Source organism: Malurus melanocephalus, unplaced genomic scaffold (assembly GCF_030028575.1).
Source record: "Malurus melanocephalus ecotype Western Australia unplaced genomic scaffold, MMel_1.1 scaffold_221, whole genome shotgun sequence".
Classification (NCBI taxonomy): Eukaryota; Metazoa; Chordata; class Aves; order Passeriformes; family Maluridae; genus Malurus; species Malurus melanocephalus.
The window spans coordinates 80,177-106,846 of NW_026623453.1; the positions used below are offsets into that span (position 1 = coordinate 80,177).

General features: G+C 41.4%; 1 protein-coding gene across 1 annotated transcript in view; it reads right to left on the reverse strand.

Annotated features, from left to right (window-relative positions):
* Positions 1 to 26,670, reverse strand: part of SLC7A10 (solute carrier family 7 member 10) — a 38,381-nt gene that overhangs the window by 7,599 nt on the left and 4,112 nt on the right. The window contains 4 exon segments of the mRNA XM_057374290.1: positions 512 to 665; positions 1,607 to 1,732; positions 2,464 to 2,615; positions 8,474 to 8,678. Coding sequence (XP_057230273.1) covers positions 512 to 665; positions 1,607 to 1,732; positions 2,464 to 2,615; positions 8,474 to 8,678 — 637 coding nt within the window.

Here is a 26,670-nt window from a genome sequence, read left to right on the forward strand (position 1 = left end):
CTTCCTGTACCCAGGATCAGCAGTGACCCAATGTCAGTTGCTTTGGCAGGCTGGTGCTCACAGCTGTGCTGGGGCAGTGAGTGCCACTTTTGCTGCACAACCAATCTTCTCTTTCAGGTGTCTGTAGGAGACCTTTGAGCAAAAAAGCAAAGCAATTTCCAGCATAATTTAACTTTTTTATGACTCTTTAAAGATTCTCCCAGTAGATACTTGTGCATTATRTCATCTACGGTTAATTTTCTGCTATGGAAGATTGAATATGATTGAATAGTGACATAAAGGTACAGGCTGCTTTGATTCAGTTAATACCTTGTGCAATGTCTGCAAAATTTCAGTGTTTCTATAACTTGCYTGCTATCTGTTCTAAACAAAAATCTCTCTCCTTTAGAAAGACTGGTTCCACAGACATGGAATGACATTGCAGCGTCCTACAAAATGAGTAATACTACCAGATAGCTCCAATGTCTCAGTACTTTGCGAAAATGTGGGTGTCATGGAAATGGATACTTGCCTGCGGGGATCAACCAGCTCTTCTGTTACATAGTTCAAGAAGTTCCAGCCACTGAATGCAAAGGACCCTTGAAGAAAAGCTAATGCTAAATGGCCCACAGATGGAGTCATCCAAAAATTGAATGCGTTGCTTAGTGTCAACTCTTTGTAGTTTCCTGCATAGAGAGTGCAAGCAAGAAGTTAAGCCAYGCCTACCTACCTCAGACACATTAAAATAGGTAAGCTTTTGCTTTTTATTCTTTATTCTTTATTAGAACTAAGACTTCTTGTTTTTTGTGTCACAACTGGGCTGACAGCAATTGCAGTGCTTACTGCAGGACAGTGTCCTGCTGAGGCAGCTTGTGCTGTACAGGCACCCTTCACCACCACTTATGCTGCAGCAACTCATGAGACACRCTCAACCTGCACTGTCTGAGGGTGGATCCTTGGCAGTGTCAATTCCTACCTGCTCTTAATGCAAATTTCTTTTTCAAGGGTTTGGTGTTTTTTAGTAGAAATACTTGAAAAGAAAATGTCTGTGGGGTGAGAGATTTGTCAAGACTGGGACTATTACCACTGAGAAAACAGGTTTTCTGCTCTTCATCAATGTCATATTTCTTTGTCCTTAATATGACTCATCATACACATGATAAAAATATTATAACTCTTTTGTGCTTTCTGCTTTCCAATAAGTGAGACTTTTTTGCCTATGTTTAATCTTATTATTGACTTTTTGTAGGAAATTGGGACTAGTGCCTGAAATGAGGCAGATATCTCCCTGCCCTAGGCAAAGCACTGCTTATTCATTTTACATCCAGAGCACTTCAAATTCAAGGAATGCACAACACATTAAAAATTTTTAGTAACTATTCCACAACATTGTGAGCTACTCTCCTTTATTCTATCAAATCCTAAAAGGTGGGCTGGAAAGGGACTTGTAAAAGGGGCTACAGCTGTTATCTCCCTTGTGTCATGCTTTCCACAGAAGCAGCTCCACAGCTTGGCTAAATGCAGCACACCTTGAGGTCAGTTTGTAAGGAGGAAACAGTGCAGTAAGTGGGAAAAATCAAGTCTATCAACAGTGCCATGATAGTGTTAGAGCTGTCTCACAGAGTACCTTTAAATATCTGGATGAAGCCCACAACAATGATAAGGGTCAGGGCTAAGAGTTTTCCTGCTGTAAATATATCCTGAATACGCGTTGCCCATCGCACACTGGAGCTGTTCACCCAGGTCAGGAGGACTGGAGAGCAAAAGACTGAATTCAATGAAATGAAATTATTTAAGAACATAAAGACAAAATACTGAAAAACACACATGTTCCTGCAGGGAGCTCTRGGGTGGCCAGGAACAACAGTAAAGAGGAGCATTGCCTTTCCCAAGGAGACTCCCAGCTGCAGGGGCATCCCTGGCAGCCATCAGCCTTCACCCCTTGGGTGCTGCCAGCTGGGGCTCTCCCCAGCTCCAATAATTGTGCCTGAGCAGTGCTCTGTGTGCCGGGATCATTGCCTCCTCACAGAAACAGTGAACATCTTCTTATGGGCTGCTTTTCCCAGCTCTGTAAGTAATGCAGAGCYGGCTGCACGCTGCTTCCTGCACACTCATGTTTGTGAATGTGAATGTGAAAGCAGTCCAGGGAGGGGAAGGGCTCAAAGGGTGGTTGTCACCGTGGTAGTCAGCCCATGGCTCTGCAGGGAACACATCACTGTCCCATCCCACATGCTCTCCTGCCATCACTYTCCCTGGACCCGTAGGGATTCGGGTGCTTTTGTGCCTCGCTCCAGGCCACTGTACTTGCTGCAAGCCAGTGGAAAGGGACGGACCATTCCACACCAGTCACAGTGCCTCTCCTGGGACCTCCCCATTGGCCTTTGGAGTTGTGGCCCTGACCTCAGCCTGGCTGAAGTGGCCCCTCAAGTGGTCCCTTGTAAAACCAGGGCAAGATTTAGGTGTGTACAAGAAGCAAATACTCACGTAAACACACCATGGAGAGGATCCTAGAGGCATTATAGGGGGGGATACAGTTAGGGAAGACGGGCTGCAGGACATAGTTTGAGAAGGTCAGTGCAATGACGGCCAGACTAGTTGGGTACATGATAAGCACTGCACTCCACAGCAGCAGAAACCTGGAAAGACAAGAAAAAGCACAAGAAAGCAGTGGTGGTGCTGTGCTGGAGGAGATAACACATGTTCAGCTATGCAATACTTCTGTTCACAACACTCAGGGTTGAGCACCCTCATCCTGGTCACACCTAACAATCACCTACTTGTGACTCTCCTCATCCCTTTTTCCATGTTCTTACCACAATCTGGATTTTAAATGAAACATTGTAAAGTAAAGCATGGTGTAGAAATGCTTAGAAGTCCGAAGATTATGGCTGGTGGGAATGCTTTGATTTAACTCTGTGTGTCTATATGAAAGGAGTTCTGTTGCTCCTGGGCTAGCACRTTACCACAGCAGACAGTAGTCCCTACTTTGAAGGCAGGTCTAAAGGGTTTTGGCAGGACCTTGAGCCATAGGCAGCAGCTGCACTCTTGGGGCTGTTTCCAGTTTCTTGCTGGTCAGTGAGGAGGTTTCTTGTCACTGTTGGTGTTGGCTCTCTGATCCTGGCCAGGGCAGATTAGTGCTGCAGTATTTTGTGATGGATCACTCAGCTGGAGTCCAGTGGGCTGGCTGTTTGTCTCCAGCTGTAGCTTAAGGTTATTGCACCCAACAAGGTATCTGTGCAAATAAAGCGTGAGGTATTTTGGTTTCTCATTCTGTGCAAAGGGAAAAAAGTCAAGAAGGCAGCAGTGGATCTAGTTAGTCTTTAAAAATACTTGAAGTGTTACTTCTATAGTGAGAAGYAGTCATTGGAATAAAGTGAAGCTTTTCTTGCCATGTATATGCACACACAGATACACACGTGTTGCTTGTTCACAAATGTAATGTGCAGGGATGCCCAACACAAATGAGGATTTGAAATTATATTTCCAAATAAGAATGTATAATTTCTATGTTACATGGGTTACTCTTTAAGGGGCTGTGCCTACCCAGTGTTCCCTGCTTCCAGCCCTGTAAATCTGGCACAGCTGAGGGATCCCCTCTCTGTGCCATTAACCTGGAGGGAGTMCTGCTTGCTGAGTGCTCCTCAGCTGAGAGGGTAAACGTCACTCAGTCTCATCCTTCACTTTGCCTTCTTGTTCCTGAGAAGTACGGGGTAATTATTAGTTACCAGAGTTAATTTGGTAAACCAGACTCATGCAAGAGCTGGATACCTTCCCAACTGTCACTGTAATTTTTGACAACAAACTCAGCAGTWTTTTTCTTTTTCTTTATTTTGTTGTGTGACATTTTTTTCTTTCTTTTTTGATTTCTAATGTTTTTCACTGTGGTTCAGAGCAGTTTTCTCTGGTGATTGCTTTGTGCTGTTGTTGACGATGTACCCMGTTTGGGGCAGCTCTGCAGATCCTGCTTGCTAACTCAGCTGATCCACACTGAAGAATAAATAGGACTTAAAGACTGCAATAACCATTTGCTGAATATTATTAGGATAYTGATGATGCTGACTGAGATAAAGTTGTAGTGTATGGCTGTCGAATGGCAGAGTCTTTGAAGAAGCAACCAGTTCTTCCTTGTCATGTTTACCTTCACCCATACAAATTTTGTAGGCTGAGGATTGTGTAAAAAYATTCAGTGGGGAGAATGACTCTGAAAACACTGTTTCAGGCAAAACTGGCCCTTGTTTCTATGTTGTAGTATRGAATGAGGTAGAGTTGGTATTGGGTAGAATATAGTTTAATGGGAATGGATTATTTCTGACAGCTGTGGAATTGAAATGCAGGATTGATAACACAGGCAAATGYATAATTTTAGCAGGCGGATACAAAGTTGCACTGTCAAATGTGAAGCTCAAAAGAGAAATGGCAGTGAAACAAGAAGGAACCTTGCCCAAGGKGTAGGCCCAATTTTATCTTGTTTCTACAGGTAACTTTTAATCAAAACCTATTTCTGAGAAAAAGATCTCCACGCTGGTCATTCAGATCACATTCAGATCCCAAAAATACCMGCTGTGAGGACCGGGTTCACCGCTGGCACATGCCTGTACTCACAGTGCCAGCAGCTGCCAGGACAGGATGGGCACCCGGGGACCCAGCTGGCTGGGAATGGCTGTTCCTGAGTGGAATGGCTTGCGGAGAGACAGTATTTGTTTGAGAAGGGGTGATGACAGCATGGCATTCCTGGAATTACTTTGTTCTTCAGATGGAAAGTGGCATAATCATTACCCTGAGGAMTGAGCTAGGGCATTGAGAATGTTGTGAGAAGAATATGAGAAGTTAAATATTCTCTTGTTCCTGATTGAGAAGTGATCTGGTGTTTAGAACAGGCTTGAGACAGCTGAATATAAAGAAAAAGGAAGATGTAGCTGTTTRGTTGGTTTTGGTTTTTTGGTTGGGTTTTTTTTCTGAATTTTGGAATTTTTGGTTTGGAATTTTCAGAGAGAAATCTGAGCTGCACTGCTGGTGGTGAAAGAGCTGGTAAAATAACCTTTCTGCTTGTATTTTAGCTACTGACTGGATGGCCTCTGCTCTATCTTGTTGTTGAGTCTGATCCAAAGTTCATGGAAGTTAATGGCACTGCCATCAGTGGCACTGCCATCAGTGCATATGAATGAGATAATGTCTAATTAGAGCCCATACCCCCATTTCAGAAACAGGCTGGAGTAAGTGGTGCCATGTGCTGCTCTTGGGAATGTGTGGCATTCATGTGAAGTGCYAGCCATCCCTGGACCAAAAATTTTTTTTTTTTTTGCAGGTATCTCTGCATACTAATTTCTTCATCTGTGGAAAGAAATAAACAGCATGGTTCGATCTGGGTCTTAAATAGTCTAGTAGGCTTGGAGAAATTGGTTCTCAAACATCTTTGAGATGTGCCTGCACATCCCACGAAACCCCACAAGGATCTCGCATTAGATATTAAATGTTTTGGAGTCAAAACAGCTGGTGAAAATATAAAATTTCAGTGTACCCGACTTGTGCATCATTAGCAAAGAAAATTTGAAACAGGTGCTATATTACAGCTCATCTTAGTTCAGGTAAAAACTAGGTTTAAGTAAGGTAGGCTTAAGTAAGTTGGAGCCAGTTTGAATACTGTTAATGCTATCCTACATTGTTGAAAGRCTTGTTGCCTTTGGAAAATTCAGACTTTTTCAATAACAAAAAAGAAACATAAAAGTTTATTTGAGGCATGTTAYACTTGTAGTTTAGAGTGACGCTTATAAAAGCTTTGGCTAAAACTCTCTGCTGACTGATTTTAATAAGGGCATATGTCCAGTCACCGGTCTCTGTCGGTGAAGCAGCTGTGTCAGCTGCAGTGTTACTGCTCAGCATTTGGTACTGATCAGAAACACATTAGAGGGTTTTTCATGAAGCTGAATTTATTCATTTACTCATTGTCTTCTGCAAGAATACATATTAAGCTTCTAAATTACTGTTTGGGGTAATGTTCTTTTCATGGGCAAATAACATGCTGCAAGCCCATATGCATGGAAGAAGAGCTGTGCTCACATGGCTCCTGCAGCACAGGCTGTGACATATGYCCTGCAGTTTGTGTGCTCACACACACATGCTATTTGAAACTTAAATGATTTCTAAATAGAGTTGAAAGTAGGAGTCTGGTACCAGACCAGAGCCTAATAGTATTGAAACCCTTCCACATCTCTTCCTTCTCCCCTGGCCAGAGGAGCTGGGGAGTGTCTCTGCTATCTCCAATAAAGATTTTACATCACTATCACTTTTCAGCAGTGCTGTCCTTGTGCTGGACTCAGAGCAGGGCTGTTGCTCTGCAGCCACAGCTCCTGCCAGCTCAGCTCTGTCCTGCCTCTGTTGTTCCCTTCACCTACTTACATCACACCTAGCAATGTGGCTTTTTAAAAAAAAAAAAAAAAAAGTTATACATTCAACAGTCAATACTGCACAACATAGAAGCTGGGGCATCTAGTTCTCCGGTGGTTGTTACCATCAAATAGTACTTCTTTGTGCCTTGTATTTATGCAGGAAAACATAATAAATAGGAGGATTTTGGGAGACAGGGACAAGACAACAGAAGTGGAGATGTTGTGGTCTGGGTGGGTGCTCTCATAGCAAACATCTTTGTGTGAGTAGACCAAACCATCCAGACTGGTCACTGGGAAAGTCAGATGCACTGGAAAGTCAGATGCACTGGAAAGGCAGATGCACTAAAGGTTTATATGCTGTGTTTAATGTATGTTGCTGTAGAATCAAACAAAATGAGAGAAGCAGTGGTTTTTATCTCAGGGGAGGCACAGTGCAGGCTCCTTTCATCTTGGATCCTGTGTGCAACTGCCTGTGGTGAGAGAAAAGCTGAAGTCTCTACCCAGCAAGAATGGGAGCATTGCTTCCCTTCAGGTGACAGGTTGTGCTGTTTTGCTGTTGCTTACATTGCATTACAAGCCTGGACAACAAGCAAGTGCTGCCCAAGCAGAACTTCCTGCCTTGGAAGGTGAGACTTGCCCCAGGTACATGCTGGGCAGCCAGCAATCACCTAGTGTGGTGGTTATTAGAGCAGTTGCATAGATTGGTGCTTGCAGGGGCCAGGTAAGTTCACTGAATGTGGCAGAGTGAGCTGAGGAACAATGTAAAGCTAGATTTAGTTGTACTTGATTTCTAAGCAGTTTCATTTTCTCTCCTAGAAGCACAATTTTTTTGGTTTTGTGAAAATCTGATGTTTCTGGCCTCCTTCACAGTGATGTTCCAGGGATGGCACTTGTGACTGCTTGTGGGGTTCTATATTCTCATTTCCCTGGTCCCTGCTTGCTGACACTATTCCTGTGAGCAGGCAGTGGGGAAGTGCTGTGCAACTCTTGCCCCCGTGAGAGAACAAACCTCAGTGAGGAGGAATTGAGATTTGGTTAACCAAGCCAATGTTGTCACCTCAGTCGGTTCTGTGTTGTCTGTAATTTTCTGTGCAAAGYAGGACAGCATTCAGAGGAGAGATTCCATCAGCTGAAGAAACACAGACTTCATAAACCAGCATAAGGCAATGGCTTAAGTCTGACAAGCATCAGAAATGTACTTTGTGCCCTAGCATGTCTGTAATGGGCTGTGCCCCGTTCCTGTGTGGCACTGTGGCATGAGAGGGCAGCCWATGGGACAGGGTGACAGAGTGCCTGTGTTATGCCTGTTCTCATTTGTCCATACTCAGCAGCCAGCTCAACTGTTATTAGCTCATTTTCCATCTCACATGAGACGGGATACTCTGGGTTTTTTTTCCTTACTCTTTCTCTAGTTTTCTGTTCTGTTGCTTATTTCTCTCAACTAAACCACCAGCATGTAGTATGGCCTCTCTAATTKCAATGAGAGAGCTGGTCAGAACATTCCGGTGCTTCTCTAGTAGCCTGTGAGTACAGGTTGACAGCTTAATTTATTGTGTTGAATACATGAAAAAGTGTACACTGAAATGAGAAAGATGACTCCTATCACTTGTCCCTTCCTCCCTAAGCCACACTACTCCATTAGTAGTATTTTCAAAGAGAAGTCATTCCCTCAGTAGCATTTCCCCYGCTCTGTGTGCACAACACTTCATTATCCTGTACAGCTGCAGTAAGTGAAGCAGCTTTGCTTTATTTCTGTAGCAAAGTATCTCCAGCCTGGCCTCTCTGATGGGTAAATCTCTTCAAGACAAGACACTGATCATTCACGACTGGAGCACAGGAATATCACTTGGACACAGCATTGTTCTTTTCTGTCACAGGCTTTATTGAGTCAGTGAAAGTGAAATCCTCCATCACCTTCCCTTGGAAAGCAGCACTGGAAGGTCTGCAGAGGGGCAATTTGGTATTTCTRACAGAGAACAGAAAGATTGATTTTGCTAAAGCATTTTTATTGACAAATATTATCTCTTCCAAGTCACATGGCTTTCCCAAATACATAAAATACATAACATAAATGTTTTCAAATTAGCTTATAGAAATAGGGTACTTACCCGGCTAACCCACCAAAAATCTCTGTGACGTAGGAGTAATCCCCTCCCGACTTGGGGATGGTGACTCCCAGTTCAGCGTAACATAGAGAGCCGAGGGCAGCCACACCGCCGCCAAGCACCCAAATAATGAGAGCCAGTCCCACGGAGCCAGCGTGCTCCAAAACTCCTTTCGGTGAAATAAAGATCCCAGAACCAATGATATTACCTGGAAAGGACAATAGGTTAGTAACGTGGTGTAAAAAAGTAAATCTTTTGCTTTTGTGTATTCAAAAAAAGCAAACAAGCCCACAGCCTTCAAATCAACCAAATAAGACAGCCCCCCCCACCCCCCCACCCCTTATGCTACCCATTTCAGATTTTGCATGTGCACTTTTTCTGATTATACCCTGGCAAAAGTGTTGCCATTTATCAGCAATCAAGGATGGTAAGTGTGTGCTCAGCTCTGCTGAAGCATGCTAAGTCTCAGCTGCGGATCCATGAGTTTTCTGGCGCGAACTTGCCCAGCTTGCACAACTGTCTGCTCTCACCTGCCATGCCCAAGTGTTTTATTGAAAGGAGTTAGAAGTGACTTCATAATTAAGATTTTTCATCCACTCCTAAGAGGAATTGAACAAGTCAATGCCTATTTCCAGGGAGGTTGGGAGGTCAAAAAAGAAAAAGAGTAGCACTGTCTCTAATGACGTGCACAAAATGTGTGCTTGCCACCAAGGATGGATTTAAGATTGTGCTTGAAGCAGTAATATTGAAGTCTGAAATAACAGAAATCCATTAACATTTTGTATTTGCAGTGCTTGTGCTGCTTAGTCATCAGCCATAAATTTTAAAGTTATAATGTGGCATGACTAATTTATTGGACAATATAAAACAATTGAGATGAAGGAAGTTGACGCARTGCTGGGTATGGAAAAGGAGTGCTGGATACCACAGGTGCTCTTTTTTCATGTGGGGCCAGGGCATGTTACATGATGGGTGAGCAACTAGCTCACAGGTTGGGCACAAAGGGTGACAGTGAATGAGGTGACATCAGGTCTGTGACCTGTCCCCAGTGGGGCTCTGCAGGGCTCCATCCTCAGTCCTGTATCTTTGACATCTCCATCAACGATTTGGACCCAGGTCTCAAAGGAATACTGAGGAAGTTTGCTGATGACACTAAATTGGGATGAGCTGTCGACTYCCTGGAGGGCAGAGAGGCCCTGCAGAGAGACCTCAGCAAATGAGAGATGGACAATGGCCAAGCATGGGAAGGTTTCACATGGGCAGGTGCTGGATCTGCAGCTGGGATGGGGCAGCCCTGGCTGTGTGGATGGACTGTGCAAGGAGAGGCTGGAGAGCAGCACCATGGAAAGGGACCACGGGGGSGTCCTGGKCAGTGGCAGCTGGATCTGAGTCAGCAGTGCCCTGGAGCCAGGAGGGACATCCCTGTCCTGGGGACACCAGGCCGGGCATTGCCAGCCAGGCTGGGGAGAGGATTGTCCTGCTCTGCTCTGGGCTTGCAGGGCCTCACCTCGAGTGCTGGGGSCAGTTCTGGGCACCACAGCACAAAAAAGACATTATGCTATTGGAGAGTGYCCAGAGSAGGCCAKGAGGATGGAGAAGGGCGTGGAGGGGAGRTCTTGTGAGTCTTTTGTAGTGGTGTGCACTGCAGTTGTAACAATTGTACTCATGCACAAYGGAGAAAGGCCTTGAGTTACAAAAGCCCCTTGAAAATGATCTGCTACCTGCCAGCATACATACCTATGTGTCTCCATTTTTCACAGATCAAAGTACCTGAAAACACTGCACTTTTGGGAGGAGCTGCGGGCATTTTGGGATGCATGCTAAAATTCACATAATGTTTTTTACCAAAATAGATTGGTAAAAATAGATGTAGGTTTCCATTGCCTCTTTGGGATGGAACCATGTTCCTTTCTGGCCACTCCAGTACTAAACAAAYACCAAAGACAGAATAGCCCCTAAATGAGTCCCCTGGCTCCTTTCATGCCTCTCTTCCTGCTCAGTACCCTTGTTCACTTTAGTTCAGGCTTGCTGCTATTTTTGGCAGTGAAGAACAGATGCAAATGGCCATCCCTCAGCAGGCTCTCAGTAAGAGCTTCCACCCCTATSCCTTGGGTCACTTTCCATTTTGTCAGTACATGAAAAAAGGATACAATCAAAACTGATAATGGACAATAAATCCAATGTTGCAGTGTCTTTCTGCAGATCCGTGCTGAGTGGTGCTGGCAGGGTGCTTCCCTGAGCTCTGCTGTGGCTTTGTGCTGGCGGGGGCTGAGCTGGTGGCACACCAGGCTTTCTGTACCCGCTCAGCTGCTGCAGTGTGATGGACAGACCTACCATGGGGTGGGAAGGGTAAATGAGTGAAGAGATAAGCATCAGCAGCACCATGGGAAGCAGTGAAATCTGGCCATGTTGTGATGAACCCAGGAAGAGATGGCTGAGTCCTGGTCACCAAGCTGAGGGCTGACTGCAGCAGTGATCTGGCACAGCAGTGCCAGCATGCAGTCTAAACAGACAGTCGATGATGTGTTTTTTAAATGCTTGCACTTGTCATTACCAATGGTCTGTATCTCTCYGTGCTTTGTGTTTCTGCCTCCAGGAAGGGGTATGGCTCGTCTCTGGCATCCCGGGTGATGGGCAGTGAGAGGCATTGGCAGCAGGGCTCTTTCTCAGACTCAAATGACTGCAGGAAGGAGGTATCTGTGGCTTAGAATGATGACCTCCTGTTATGGTAAGACTTGTCAAAGCAGTCCTCCTCATCTGCAAGTCTGTCTGAGCTGGGAAAAGCCAGAACATTCTTTGTTTAAGGAGCACAGTTTCTGGGGGCAACTATCTGAAGGAGCAGGACAAGGACCAGGCAGCTTTCTGGATAGTTCTTTCATACAAACATTAACAGGATTTAAGTAGCTAATCATATTTTAAAAAATGTAATGTCCTTCATGAATGAACAAAGAATAAGGCAAAATTATCTTCCAAATTAATTATGGATTTCCTATTACTTTGCACTCACAACGTATGCAAAATTCACAGCAGTAGGAGTGGAAATGCTACAGCTCTTCTGACAACAAAATGTTCTTATGGGAACGTGCCATGAATTTGGTAAATATGTCCAAAAAGTACCTTCACTTAAGCTGGTGTAGTATGTGTTTAAAAATAGGTATGGTGGAAATACTCAAATGCTCCAGAAAATGAGATGTCAGAAACAGTTGGATGAGAAGCAGTTTTCAGGAGGTCTTTGTCAGCAGGAACTGGAGGGAATTTGGTGAGCAGCTCTGGGGTGAGAAAATTCAACACACACACTTTCCCATACACAGCATGGTATTTTGTCATCTCCTGTTTCTTGGTGTTTGTTGCCTTTTTTTTCTCCTTTTCAAAATCATATGGACTAGCTGATATGACAACACCATGTCAACCTCAGCTTTTGTTTAAAAATTATGTTCCTAACCCTTATGAGTAATTTTAGAAAATTACCAAACACAGAAGGCAAGTAAAATATCTTGAAATATATATATCACTTCTGAGATCTTATCCAGTGTCATGATTATTTTTTTTTTTTTTTGGACAATGTTGAGAGCAGGTTTCACATCCTAGAAAAATAGGAAACGGGGGAGGGGAATTAAAAAAAACAAAAGGAAGAAATATCTGTCTTTGTATCTCTCCAGTCAAGAGAGAGTGCTGCTAGTAAAGTAGAATGTTTATATGAGAGAACCATCCAGAAAACTGCCTGTCCTTGTCCTGCACCTTGAGATAGTTGCACCTAGAAAGTATGTTCCCTAAACAAGGCAAGTTTTGGCTGTTTCCAGCTCAGACAGACTYGCAGATGAGCCCAGCCTGTCCTSTGTGAGCTGCATGCTCAGCCCCAACAGCTACACTTGTCCTGAGTTGGGTGAACCCAAACAGCTGCTGCAACAGGGRTGTGAAGTGTCTGACCTCTCCTATCAGCCATGCTCCATCTCTGGTTTAGTGCAAGTGGGTCCCAAACTTGGTTTTTCTGTGAAGAGAATGCCAACCCCCATCCTTTCAAATCTCCAGCTGTTTACGTAATTACGTTTAAGATCTTTTGTGACCTGGCCTTGGAATGGTTTCCCAGACCAGCCATAGACACACAGCATGTAGTTTTGCTCCAAGGTCAGCAACTCATGTAGAGCTAAACCATTTGGGAACTGTGGTAGTGATATGAAAATTAGCACATGGGGCTTGTTGAAAAATGCAGCATTTCCAGTTTGCCTCTGGCTTTTGAACTATGAGAGTGCATTTGGGGTCAGATATGGGATTTTGATGTTTTTTAAWATAACTATGAGAACTGAAACTCACCTCTTAAACAATACCTGAACCGAAACACTTCAAGAACTGCACTTTGAAGAAAAACAGTATCACTGTGCTTGTGAGAAAATAAAGGGACTTGGTAGCACTTGAYATATTCACTCAGCATGCAAAATCCTTAGGGCATCTTTTATTTATCTGCAGCACACAGTCCACATAGACTATAAAAAATAATGGATCTTGCAGCCTGTTGAAAGTATCCATCAGTTCTGTAAGAATGGAATTAGTTATTAAATGTAGAGACCATATTTGGTCTTGCTTGGATAAAACCAAGCAATYTTTTGTGGGTTAACAAAGAAAATATCAGTCATGCCTTTCATTGCCTATACATTTCTTTAAAGATCTGTTGTATATCTGAAATTCTGAATGGGTCAGTAATTTGTCTAAGTAGCTCTTTCCCCTACAAAGTGACGTATTAACAACAAAGAAATTCTGTGCCATTTTTTTTATGGCCACAGTCAGATAAATTAGTTCGCAACTAGTTGTTCAGTGAAGGATTATAAGGCAACATTTCTRAAAAACTATGCATGGTTCGTGCATATGAATCCTGCCAGCCTCCAGCTTTCACAGAGGAGAGCTCTTTTCATAGAGCTTTTTATTTTTGTTGTCCTCAGGAGATGGCACTCCACACTCAAGACAGGTCAGGCAGCATTACCCATTGCAGGTAATGAGGTGGGGAGGTTGAGGTTCAAAGGCAGGCAGAGGGAATGCCTGTGTTAACTGGGTGTCCTGCTTCCTTCAGCATTGCTGTGGAGGTGCATCCCATCTTTTTTGAATCAGAATAGGAATTAGTAAGACAGTAGTCAATCACAGTAGTCATCAAAGSTTATATCCCCAACTGTATAGTGGGTGTTTCATTGCTGCAGTTGTGACAGATGGTCTGAGTATGTGTCTGGGTATATCAGCTACGAAGGGCAAGTCTGGCATGTTTTCCCCAGTGCCAATGTAGAGAAGCCATAGAAAATGTGACTTTTCTTTTAAATTGAATGTTTGAGACCAATCTGATTTCAGGTACAGCTCTCTTTTGGTATATTGGTATATTGTATCCTCAACAAAAGATACAGGRAGTTTTCACTGAGAATAGAATAATAATCAAAAAGTTCTCCCATCCTCTCAGAACTCCCACATCTAGGTAGATATTGCCCAGGCCAACAGGATGACAGTCTGTGTCACTGCTTAAAACAGTTCTCTTACAAACAAATGCYGAAGCTTTGCATCCTGCCTGGGCATTACAAATAAATATATCTTATTTCAGTACAAAATATTATAAATAATTGAGAATCCTGTTTGGCAACAACAACAAAAAAGCTTAATCAAAAGGAATTGTTCTGTGCAGACTGTTTAAATTGAAATTGACTGTGAGGTGGATTATGTCAATAATGGTGATGATGTAACTCATTGTGGATATTTATTTATATATTTATTTAGCAGAAATATGGTAAATGAAGCAGCTTCTGGTGCAGCTAATTGCCWGTTAATTGGGTCCCAAGAGTTAAATATTCCTAAGTGAGGACGTTAGTGACTGGTTTTGACTGTCACTGTTTGTGAACTCAGGGCATGACACAGCTACAAAACCAGTCAAGAAGTAAAATGTTGAGTTCATAATTTTGGTGCTAACTGGAAATCTTGTGGCAGCACAGACATTCCCAATGGCTCTGTTTATTCACAGTAAAAAATCTTGCTGCTCTCTGCCCTGGCTGAGCTTGAGCTCTGGCTTAGCCATGTGCTGGCAATGGCAGGAGAGGTGGCTGCCATGCACCAKAGCTGTGCTGTGGCTCCCAATGACATGACCAGGCACAAGGTGCTGCTCAAGGCTTTGTCCTGATCCTCTCCAGCTTATTAATACAACTGTAGCMTGTAATGCCAGAGATTGTATGTGTCCCTTCCCCCAATTAAAATACAAAGAGTAGATGAAATTGTGAACCAAGAAAACTGGTCTCAAAAATTACTAGGCTGTAGGGGCTCAACAGAATTAAAACAACCAAATACTTCAAGTGCCTTTTCTTAACCTTTAGTCAAACATGGATTTAAGCTATGTAGCAGTTAAGGTACTAAATGCAATTTACTGTATTTTTTTTTGCTTTTAAATAGCATTCAGAAAACTCTTAATGAAGAAYGGATGAAGAATAAAAGATCTATAAAGGCTGGCACTAAAATAATARCCATTTAACTTCATATGCAAGTAAAATAAAGTAACTTGTGTATCAGTGGAAAATGAATTATGGCTGCTCTGTTAATGTCCTTGCAAAAAAAACTCAGTCAAAAATGACTATAAAAATAAGAGTGATAATTTAATACAGGGATTAGTATTTTAAAAAATTAAACCATCTTAAAACCTGACATCAGTTCAAATATTTATAATTCCTAGCAAGCAAGAACACGACCARCCATTATAAAATGCTATTCCAGCATTCCAACTGGATTTTACTGGATTAAGAATTTAGAATCTGATTATACTACACCCAGTTTCAAAGATTTTAGAAATCAGGCTGCTTTAAATAGTGACAAAAGCGTTTTCCTTGACTTTTGATGGATTTATAAAGAAGATATTTGCCTTCTGAGCACTAATATGCAGGTGTAGTCCATGAGGACTTGAAGAACCAAAGTTTTCTAACAATGAAGGTGTGGATAGAACAGAAAACTGAGTTAAGGAAAGTGAAAATTTCAGGCATAGCTTCACTAACAATACCTGATGCAGACTTACAGGGGGTGCAACAGTGTTTGAGTGATAAGGGTTAGATTTTGCTACTGCGTGAGGTACTGTGGAGATTTTCTATATATTAAAAATCAATACCTGCTCATCAGGACACAACTGTGCCCTGCTCAGCCCACAAAGAGCAGGGAAAAGGCAGACCTGCCCATCTCGTGGGAAACAGGCTGGAAGCATCTCTTATCTGGTGAACTTAAAGAGCAGCAGCAAAGATGGAATATCATTCTTACCCTGAATTTTAGGGAAAGCTACTGTAGATGCCAAATTTTTGCTTGACTGTTCTCCCCAGTAATCAACCAGTCTGCAGGATGATGTATGTATCCTTCCCCAGAGAGAAAATAATATCTGCCTTCTTATTTATTTTAAAAAATATGACTGATTAAATTGCAGAGACCACTGATGAACAGAACTAGCAAGTGGATACAACTTGTATGTGCTAGCTGCATTGTGGTGATCTTGGGAGTGTGTTAGGCAGCTGTGCTGCAATTTGATGAAAAAATCACAACCTAGAGAAGAGCAATCAAGGCAACTTTGTGCTAGCCTCAGTCTTCACAGGACCTTTAATATATCTGGGGCAATTTGAATAGTTCTTTAAAAGTAGTAAGCTGCACATTTGGATCTGGCTTAAGGTGTTTAAACTGCCTAATGATGATGGTTTGTTTGGAATCTCTTTCCACCAGCAGTGGAAGGCAGCCTTAAAGGAAAGCAGTACTCAAATTTTGCAAGATGCATTTATGGGATTGCAGYACTTTGCTATTTAGCTGAAGCCTGCTGCTTGCTGCAGGAGATTGACCATGGGCATAGCCGCCCAACCTCTGCTGAAGTACCCAACAGCTTTAACCCACAAAAATGTGGTGGTTTAAAATTTCTACCTTTTTGTAAAATTAGTGATAATTTGTCAATTATTKTTTTTCGATATAAGAGATATGATGTGGGGATGTTTTCTTTATAATACTCGAGTCAAATGCAAAAGTTGCATTAACCAAAAACAGCAATGGAAGCTCTGATCCAGGTCACTGGCATGCAAGCATCACACTCTCCTGAGTATGTATATGGGCATACACTAAGTACGTTAGATTAATTTACAAATCCTTTTGTCCAAAATTGCAGAGTCTAATTGAGAAGGAAACCTGGTTGTCCCTATCAGTCACTGCTAGTCCTGACCTGCTGGAGACCAAACATTCAGATGATGCACACAGAGGACAGACCTGCACTAAGGCAGATAAATGGCCAGGAGGTGCCAGAGATCAGGCCTCTTAGGAGCATGTGAAATAATAAAGAAAATGACAGGTGTTTGCTAGTATGTTTTTATTTAATTTTATTTGAGAAATACTGTTACAGTGTGTTTATTTCAAAGAAGTTAAAGCCTGTATGATGGGATTTATTTTTTTGTTTTAAATTGAAACTCCTTTTATTCTGCTAATCCTTTCACAGGCTGCAGGCTCTGTCTGAACTTTTCAGTCACACAGTCCACTGCTTTATTTCCTGCTCCTCTGTTYTGACTCTTGTATTTGGTCTGACTTCTCTACTTCCTTAACTTCTGACTTGTTCTCCTCTTCTCTTGCCAGCACTGGGATGTGTGGGCTGCATTTCATTACCATGAAGAGCAAACCTCAGCCTCCCATGCCCTTCTCTGTATGCTGCAATGATAAGGCAGAAATATCAGGAAAAGCCTTCTCCTAGGGACTACGTGATGTTTTCAGGGGATAGTCTCAAAGTGAGCTCCCACATGCTGCWGCACTCAAAGCACCCTATGCAGCAATACAGCTGTGTCCAAGAGGGGATTACAACCAGCTACTTKTGCTTAGCTTCATATTGGACCTTCCTCTTCGGCCCTATTGGCTGACATCAGGGACCTTGAGCAGGGTTCAGTGCAGGGTAATGCCATCAGGTGAGTATGAGGGAAGCCCACAGACAGCTGCAGAGCAGTCCTTTCTGGTGGTTCCCACTGCATCCCCAGTGGCAGTGGTGCCTAGGTCTAAGGGGAACAGAGGCTCAAACATCCCCCTTGACTATGGGACTCTAGCACATAAAGGAGCTACTCTGACCCTTGAAGCAAAGGAGGGAAGGCTTCAACTCTCCTACTAATTTCCAAAGAGAAACTGAATGCCAAACCTACCTTGATGCTGTGAGAGGGATGTGGAGGAAACCACTGTGATGTTCCTAAAATGCCTGTATTGCCCTGGTAAGAAAGTGCAGCACTGCACACTGACTGATCTCTATTAATAGTGCAGCTTTMTGTTGTATAGGCTCTTGTTATCTGTCCAACATCTGGTTTCTGTGCTCTCTGGATTTCAATATCCTGACTTGAAATTTTACCTGCAAATGGCAGAAAAGCGTTGTTAAATCCTCCAATGTAGAAATGGGCACTGTGTAAAGCTCTGCCCTGTAAGCATGCTGGAGGATGTGGGCATYTTCTCTAGGGCACTGTGTGACTGATTACTAACAGATAAATTCTGATTTTAAGGAAAGCAACCGCTAGTAGAGATCCTTCTGTAGCAGCTTAAGAGGCAGAAGCCAGCCCATTCACCTGACTTAATATTTGTCCCTTGGCTGAGAAATCCCATAAGTCATAGCTGCACCTCTGGAAGTGCTCTCACAGTGCCCTCTACACCTGCAGTGATTTTCAGTGTTCAACAAGAAGAGAAGTTACAAAATGCTGCTGTAAAGCTCACCAACTCAGCTTAAAAAACAGCCAAAGAGCTCAGCTGTGTTGGAGAGTGCTGTGGGTCAGACAAGGACATATGACAGATGCAGCTTTTTGGTAGCCCACTCTTCAGCTGTAGTCATGCCAATGGTGAAGACCCTTGCACCATCTTCGAAGCACAATTTGTTTAATGGAAAACGCTGGGTTTTTTTTTTCCTTTTTTCTCCCCCTRRCTCTATTCTTTTTGCTCATTGTAATTGAACACAGCGAACAGATTATTCAGTCTSTAAAATTCATCAGCAACTGCTGCCGAGTGGGAAAGCCTCTTGCTGTCCATTCCTGAAAGCTGTCAGTCCCCATGGATGTGTGACTGGCCAAATCAGAAGYAAAACATCAGTATGCAATTTCAAGAGTTACACAGTGCACAGGATTTTTTGTTAGACCAGTCTAGGCTCTAGCTGAAGAAATCAGCTTGGAAGTTGGCACTGTCTCTCTGACCATCACACTCCCTGGCTTACCTTGCACAGCTCTTCTGCAGATTTTTGCTGTGAAAAAATATTCCTCCTTGTGAATTAAAAAAAAACCAACTTTTTTTGCATGTATTGGTGTCCTTGCAACCCTCAGCTACGGCTACCAAGAACTCACGTATGCTCTGCACCAGCCAAGGAACAGTGTGGGGATTTATGAGGCAGCATTACAGGAATGAGGAGGTCTGGAGAAAAGCTTGAACTTTATTGCTCAATTGCAAATACAGCAAAACTAATTCCCACTCTTGTCTCTGATTTACTCTCAAATTACTGGGTTTTATGCCTTCTACTCTGATCCCACAAAGATGAGCCCTGCAAGAGTTTCCTCAGACTCAGGACCATTGGTGGATTTTGGACTCTATGAAAATGGCAGTAACAATTCATCCAAATACATCAACTGTTGTATTACAGTCAAATTATGTTATTGAGAAGACAGATTGATTTAGAATCTCTTTTAAGCTCTACTGTCATTGCYTACTGTGATCGTACACAACCTTATTTTGTTTGCACACATAAACAAGAGGGGAATTTAGCAAAGTTTCTGGTTGTTGCAGGTTTCACACCTCCTTGATTGGGAATTATTCAATCTCTCAAATTTACATTCTTCTGGCTGTAAATTTGTGTTAGCATATTCTGCGTMGTTAGTTCTAGCACTGCAATCTCAGCATTTATGTCTCTCATTTACATCTCTAAGTGGCTTTATCAAAGAATACAAAAATAGGMTACGGTCAATGAACTGAGGTGGAATTTAAAAGAAAAAAAATTGTATTTATGCTTCCTGGGGTGTGTACAACTATTGCACAATGATATTTGCACTTAACTTGAAGTGGCAACTTTGGTAACTAGCTCAAACCTGAGTTTAGATGAGATTTACAAACACCTATCAGYTCAGTATACACTTTGACAGACACAACCTACGATGCTGTGTTGCTGTCCTCATGTATTGAGAAACCAATGCTGATTTGTATCTTGATTTTATTTTTAAATACTTATTTTTAAAGAACATGTTTACTAACATATTTATTTTTAAAGAACAAGATTTTTACTGATGAGAACTAGAAAATGCTGAATTTCCAAAAGAAATGGCAGCTTTTCTTGCTGTTCTTAAATATCTACGATCTAAGAATTTGAGGACCTCTTGTAATATGATCTCAAGAGTTAGCAATCTTACTGTATAATATTCTTTCGCATGWATGAATCCTGTATTTGCAAATATCACAATTATCTTTTGAAATTAAGTATCTTTAGAATTRTAAGACTTCATATTGCTCACTGATGTCTTTATATGTCAGGTTTACCTARGCAGGTGACCAGCTGGATAAAAAACCTAATCAAAAGAAGGTTGCTCCTACCCCCTGGATAGAAAAATTTGTTTACAGAATAATATGAGTACACAGAAACATGGAATTAAATTAACAAATCCTGAAAAATACATGTTAACACAGACTTGAACACCTCTGCCAACATAGTGTACRGGACCCTGGTTATAATACACACTTTCTGTTCTAGTTCTGCAAAAGATTGGAGATCTGTCTTGTTTTTCTTCTTTTCTAGTTTTCTAAAGTAACAGACTTATATYTGAAGCATGTTCTTTATAAATATCACTTTACAGTTTTGTCCTCGGTTTGGGGTTTTTCAGTTCTGGTGCTTCTGAGGAGCTAAATCTCAGCCAAGAATTCTTCAGACTCTCTCGGAAGGCGTCAAAGGGTAACACAGGGATTTTAATAGATGGTGCATTCATAGACCTGTCTTCGGGGAGGTTCTGTGAGTTGATGGCCAGAAGTGAWTTTGCTCCATTCGGCCTTAGTGTGCCACTTTCCCTGCCTGAAATATAGAGGATGATCCTTACCTGCTGCAAAGGACAGCCAGGATGCTGCTCCTGCTCCCTGACCATGTTTGGTCAATGACAAGCATGTTAATTTTTAGATTTGTGGTAAAATGAGTGAATGGGACTGGCCCCCAGTAACTTCAGTTAAAGAGATCAGATTTGTTGGCATTGCTGTGCAACCTAAACACCGTAAGGTTCATTCTCATCCACTTCCCTGTGGTGCAACTGCCAATCTTGCTCAGGTATGTGGGCAATCAAAGATCAATGTGTTTTATACCTAGATGCTTTAATTTAATTTAAAGCCTGATCCCATGAGGCAATGAAGTCCTCCACTCTTGTTGCCTTCAGCAGGATTTGAGAGATTTGGGACCAGTTAAGAAAAGGGTCTTTAATTTTATGTTGGGAGCACAGGCATGTGAAGGAGAGCTATTCCTTCTGTACACACTTGTAATATGTACAGGATTGGGCACCTTTTGTAATAGTCTGCTTAAATCTTACTGCGTTGCTAGGGAACTGGCTGTGTCCACAACCAAAAAACATGGAGACATTGTGTCCTACTGGTTTCTGGCAGAGTTTACCATAAGAAATGGTTTTATTGCAATAAGATCTGCTAGCAGGAGTACAAAAATGTAATTTGTCAGCTTTTTTGTTTCATTACAAATATTTTAATTCTATCACACATGGAAATCCCTTCCTAACTGAAGGCTAGGCATGTGAGGACATCACAAGAATTAACCACCTCTTTCCTTTATTCTTTAAAATACTGATTTAGCTATTTTTAAATTTACTTGAGTCAAAGCAGAGTGTTTGGAAGTTTAACAAGCTTGGGTACTCTCTGCTCTTTTGTGCTAAGGCTATTAGTATTTTCAAGACACTTATAAAAACTGTTGATTACGTATGTATGTTTCTAAAATGTTTTTTTTTTTTTTACTTTTCAAGTTTTCAGACTGCGTTTAAGAGCACCAGAGAAAAATAAACTTGTATTTATGGAGACCTAGAATGACATTTCTGATACAATTTCTTATCCCTTTCAGGACATCAGAACTGTCTGTATTGCTTTAAATTAGTGATAAAACAAGGCTTGACACCCCAGATACCAGAAAATAAGTCTGCTATCAAAACAGGACAAAATCTGGGCAGAGAAAAAATAAGCCATGGGGAAATGGAATATAGTCTGAGGTGATCTCCCTTAAAACAAGCAAGTAAATCCTGTTCTATTAAGCTCTCAGGAGAGCTACTAAATGTTAAAATAATCCAGACAAGGAACTCAACCCCACATTTTCATTCTTCTCAGTCCTTTACTTGCTCTCTAAGAAAAAATGATCCCTTGTGTATCTTGTACAAAAGGATGAATGTTTATGAACATGCTTTAAATCTGTTAAGTCCTCATTCCTTGGCAGTCATTATCTTCAGRTTTATGGAGAAGAACATATTGATCCCATCCAAAGAAAAGGTGGGCAGGGAGGCAAGAAACACTCCTCTGARTTAATCAGTCTTCCTTGTGGGGCCTGACCAGGAGCAGTCTCACAGTACAATACTATTAAAACTCTATCATATATGGYACCAGTTTGTTTTTTCTCCTTCTCTCAGGGTGGTTGCACAATTTAACAGCAAAAAGACCGAAGACACCACGGAACTGGGAGGTTAGCCTAGTAAGAATTTCTTTTCTTGTCAGACCTGTAGCTTATAATGTCATGCACATGYACACAAGTGCAATGGCCTTTTCACAAAACTCCTTGTTTTACAGAGAAAGCATTTCAGTATTCAGACCTCAACTTCTGTCCTCCCCTGTCTGGATGCATCTCTGTAAGAGAGCAACTTTTTATATTGACTGCTCATCCCTGCATGATTTTCTAACYCAGAGTTCAATAATTAACATGACTAAGAGTTGACCAATGATTCAGGTAAATCAGAAATTTTGTGATAGGCAGCCTTGTGACATTCATTGCCATAGATCACTTTAATATTGTGGATTTTAGCTCTCTGACCCAGTGTATTCAACAGAATGAGATTCTTCCTTAACWTTTTCTCCTGGTATTTGTGGATGTAAATAAGGTCCTTACATTGTTCAAACATAATTTTTTGTGGTATACTATATTAAGATGTTTGGCCTGATCTAGATTAAGCGGCTTCATGTAACTGATGAAAGAGCTATTGTTTTTCACAGCAGAATAACTGCCACTCATCCAGATCACTGACCTATTTCTTGGAGTTAGAAGTAACCTTTGTAAAGTTTTACTGATTTTAAATGCTATGTTTTATACTATTGGTATTCTAATCCCACATTCGAASTGTGCTTACACCATTATTTAAGGATCAGTTAAAAAAAATCTACTTAATTTTCAGCTGCAAAAAAATTTAGTATTCTGTAAGTTTTGGTACTATCCTAAAGAAAGTGTTAAATGAATCAGAGCAATTCAGCTCTGGGGGCTATTCCATTACTCAATGATACAGAAATTCCTCATGCTTAAACATCACCAGTATGTCCCTTTCCACTTCTCTTGCTCTGAGATCCAGTGGATTTTGTCTCTATTGCCTGAAAGAGGTGATGAACCATGTCCAAGAGCAAGATTTCAAATAGCTCACCCTAACACTAGACTGGTTCGTACATTACCCTGCAATCAGAAAAACAGAATCTACAAGTTCCTGAAGATGGGAACAATTTGTAGACAATCACTCTTCAAATCTTGCTTTTCAGCTTTGACTTGCAAAGGCCAGTGCCAGAAGAAAACATTAGGAGAATAAACTAATACTACATAAAGAGATTTTGTGAAGGTTGACATGAATAAATGTATTTACCATTATACATGGCTTTCCCTGCAGGACAACAGGGTTTGCATATTCTCTATGCTTTCTCACTAAACAGAGAGAGATACAAGCCTTCTCATTTTATCATGCAGCAATCAAGATGACAAAAAAGTGTGGCAGCTAGTAGACACTCCCCCCCCCCCCCCACTACAACAAAAAACAGGGTCTCAAAAGGAAAAGTTTGGCATATGAAAAGCTCCAAACACAAAACAGCCAAACCTCCACGAAACCATTTCTGCTTATTGTGAGCCTGCCAAAGCAGAACAGACTTTCTCAACAGAAAAGGCTACATTATGCTAGAAGGAAATGAGCTGCAAGGCACAGGAAAARGGAACACGAGTGGAGATTTATGGCACTGCTGAAAGCAGATGCTGTTCTGCCAGATCAGGAGTGAGACACTTACCAAAGGATGCCACCTTTGTTGTTCATCCATCAAGGAAGGAGTTTGTTGTARGGTATCTGAACTACAAGCATTAATTCCAGAGAGCCCATCGCTTCAGCCTTGTGATCAGAGTCACTATGCCCCAATCAAAATTTTCTACTTTTCAAGAAGGTATGAAGGTAAAAAACTCAAAAAACAGAGCAAAACTCAYCCAAACTAAACCCACTCAAACCAAAACAATCAGTCAATGAATCCTGACTTGGAAACAGAATTGTGTGGCAATTGTTGCAAAAAAGTACAAATTCAGCTTTCAAAATTATTTTTCTCCCTAGAAGATTCTTCATCAGGTCCTTGTTTTGTTCCTAAAGGTCATATGGGAAAGATTTGTTCATATTGGCATTTTTTACTTTGTACTTTAGCTGCTGTTTTGGCTCTTGCTCTTTATATTGTACATGTGGGACTTCACATGCTGAATTCTCCTTGATGCAGACTGCAGCAGGTACATCTGTGGACAAATAAAAGCCTTTTCTTTGTCCAGAAATATTCAGTAAAGAAAAATGTAAAGTTAAGGCTTTCAAGGCTCTTTTTTTCTCGCTCCTCTGCCAGGAATTTCTAATTACAGCTCCTTTTTAGACTTCGTCTGTAAGTAAGTTTAGTCTCAGAGGTAAGATGCTAGCCCAGAGAAGCTGCAGAATSTCCCTGAATTTTTAACAAGCTTAAATTGAACTTCGCCATGTTTTTCACTTTCAGGTGGAACTCCAGCTTGTTTTCAGCTCCCTAAACTCAAGTGAAAGGCTACCCAAACAATTCTGATGGAGAACTGTTTGTTGGAACAGTCTTGAAGAAGTTGGAACATGGTATCACCCCTAAAATATTATGCTATAAATGTAACTTGCATTTTGGATGGGCATCTCTAGGTTTTTTTTTCCTCAAATGCAGGATTATGAATGCAGTAGCATGAATGCTTTTTCCTATTGGGTACCATGCCAAATTATAGATACTTACCAGCTTAAATGTACATATGGAACCTAGAAATGTAATTTTCAGTTTTGAATCTGAGCCTAAGCCCCTGGGCTCTATGGAAATTGATAACTCCCTCACAATTGTCTTGGTGGTTTCTCATTAGTAAGTAATATACGCCATTTATCTTAAACAAAAATTGACTGCTGACTTTACTAAACCATAATTTGCATTTATTAGAGGACAAGATAATGAATTACATTTTTCTACAGTCCAGAGCTAGATCCTGAACTATTGTCCTGAAAAAGATCCAGTTGTGCATTTGCAAATACTTCGTGTGTGTTATGTCAGTGYCATGTGGATTCAAATCCTCAAAATATTAATTAGCGGGGTGTGTAACAGATAAGGAAGGCTGAGTCCTTTTAGACATACTTTTTTCTTTTTTTTTTGAGATGGAGAACCATTGAAATATAATCTGTATTACTCTCACAAGTCAGCCAACAAAACTTCAGTTAGCTATAAAAGTGAAATGCTCTCCTGAAGATTCAGAGAGGGTGAAAATTCTTGGTGCAACACCACTGTTTTCTGTGACTCCAGGTAGGATCACAGAAATCAGGAAAAATTATCCAAAGATGTGGGTGGAGTTTTTTGCTGTTTTTTTCAGACATCTTTCTTTCTGCTGCAGCAACTTGGGCACTACTCCAGTGAAGCCCATTGGGTCTCACTAGGAACAATCTCCTAATAATTTCAYATGTTACTTGATAAACAGATGGATCTGATGGGTACCAATGACCAAAACCCAGTCCAGTTAAGCAATGGTGGCACATGAAACATGAYCAGAGAGGCTACAGCAAGCACTGAGCATTAATACCCACCCATTTCTACTTGAGTTCTTGTATGTTATGGAAAAGAGGAATATGAAGGCTATGCCCAGTTCCGTGTTCTCTTTCCTCAATGTTACCCTAGCAGCTCATTGAATCCTGTACTAGGTTTCTGCCTATAAAGACTGTCTGTAGGATTTTAGGGCATGCTAGACTGGCAAGAGACATAGCAGTAAGGAGACAGCAAACTGTGCTGCAGTTGGAAGTGATGTTTATGCAAATAGTAACTTCCCTGTATAAGCTTATGCAATTATTTGTATGTAAGTATGACGTCAGGCAGATATGACAACCAAGGCAACTTGGTTGTTCCCTTGACGCATTGTCATGGTGTGGGCAGTAACTTGCAGTACATACTAGGACAACCCTGGCTTAAGGAAGCATCTTTGATACAAGGAGTCTTTTCAACTTGTAGGCATTCTGCTGAGACAATCCACTGGGTGGATGCCTGACGTCAGCTATGAATGAAAGTAAGCGTGTGCTGCGGTGTGGGCAATGTGGATGGATGAATTCCACAAAGCTATTTTCAGATCTAGTAATAACTGAACATACTGCTCACTAGTCAGCTGAACACAGTTTTGTTACTATCACTGGACCTGAATCAGGAACCAGTTTATACGGGATCTTATATCAACTTTGCGTGTGACTAGAATAAGTACCGCAAGCATTTTTTTTAAGCAATGCCAAGTCAGCTGATGCAGATAACTTGTCTGCCTGTGCTTAGCAAAATAAGGAGACTAATTTAGTTTTAGCTGACATACTTTATTGTAGCTCAATTTGTAAGTCTTCTACTAGGTCTTATATAGCCTGATATTAAATCATTCACGAGTATACAACAGATTTCATCTTAATGCAAGTATGACCCTATGGCTTCTTTCATGCAGTTTTACAAACACATAAACAAARGCTTTATGGGATGTTAAACTGTTAGTTTTATATAATGTTACTTGATCTGTATTAAACAGTCAAACAACCCTTTTTACATGTGTTACATATGCAATTTGTGTATACAGTTAAATAYACATTTCTAACATAAGAATGGTGAATTTTGTTATTCAGATCCAAAGAACCAGGCTGRTATCAGACATTAATTAGTCTGCACTTTCTAGTTCTTGTACTTTTCTAAAGAACAATGGAATA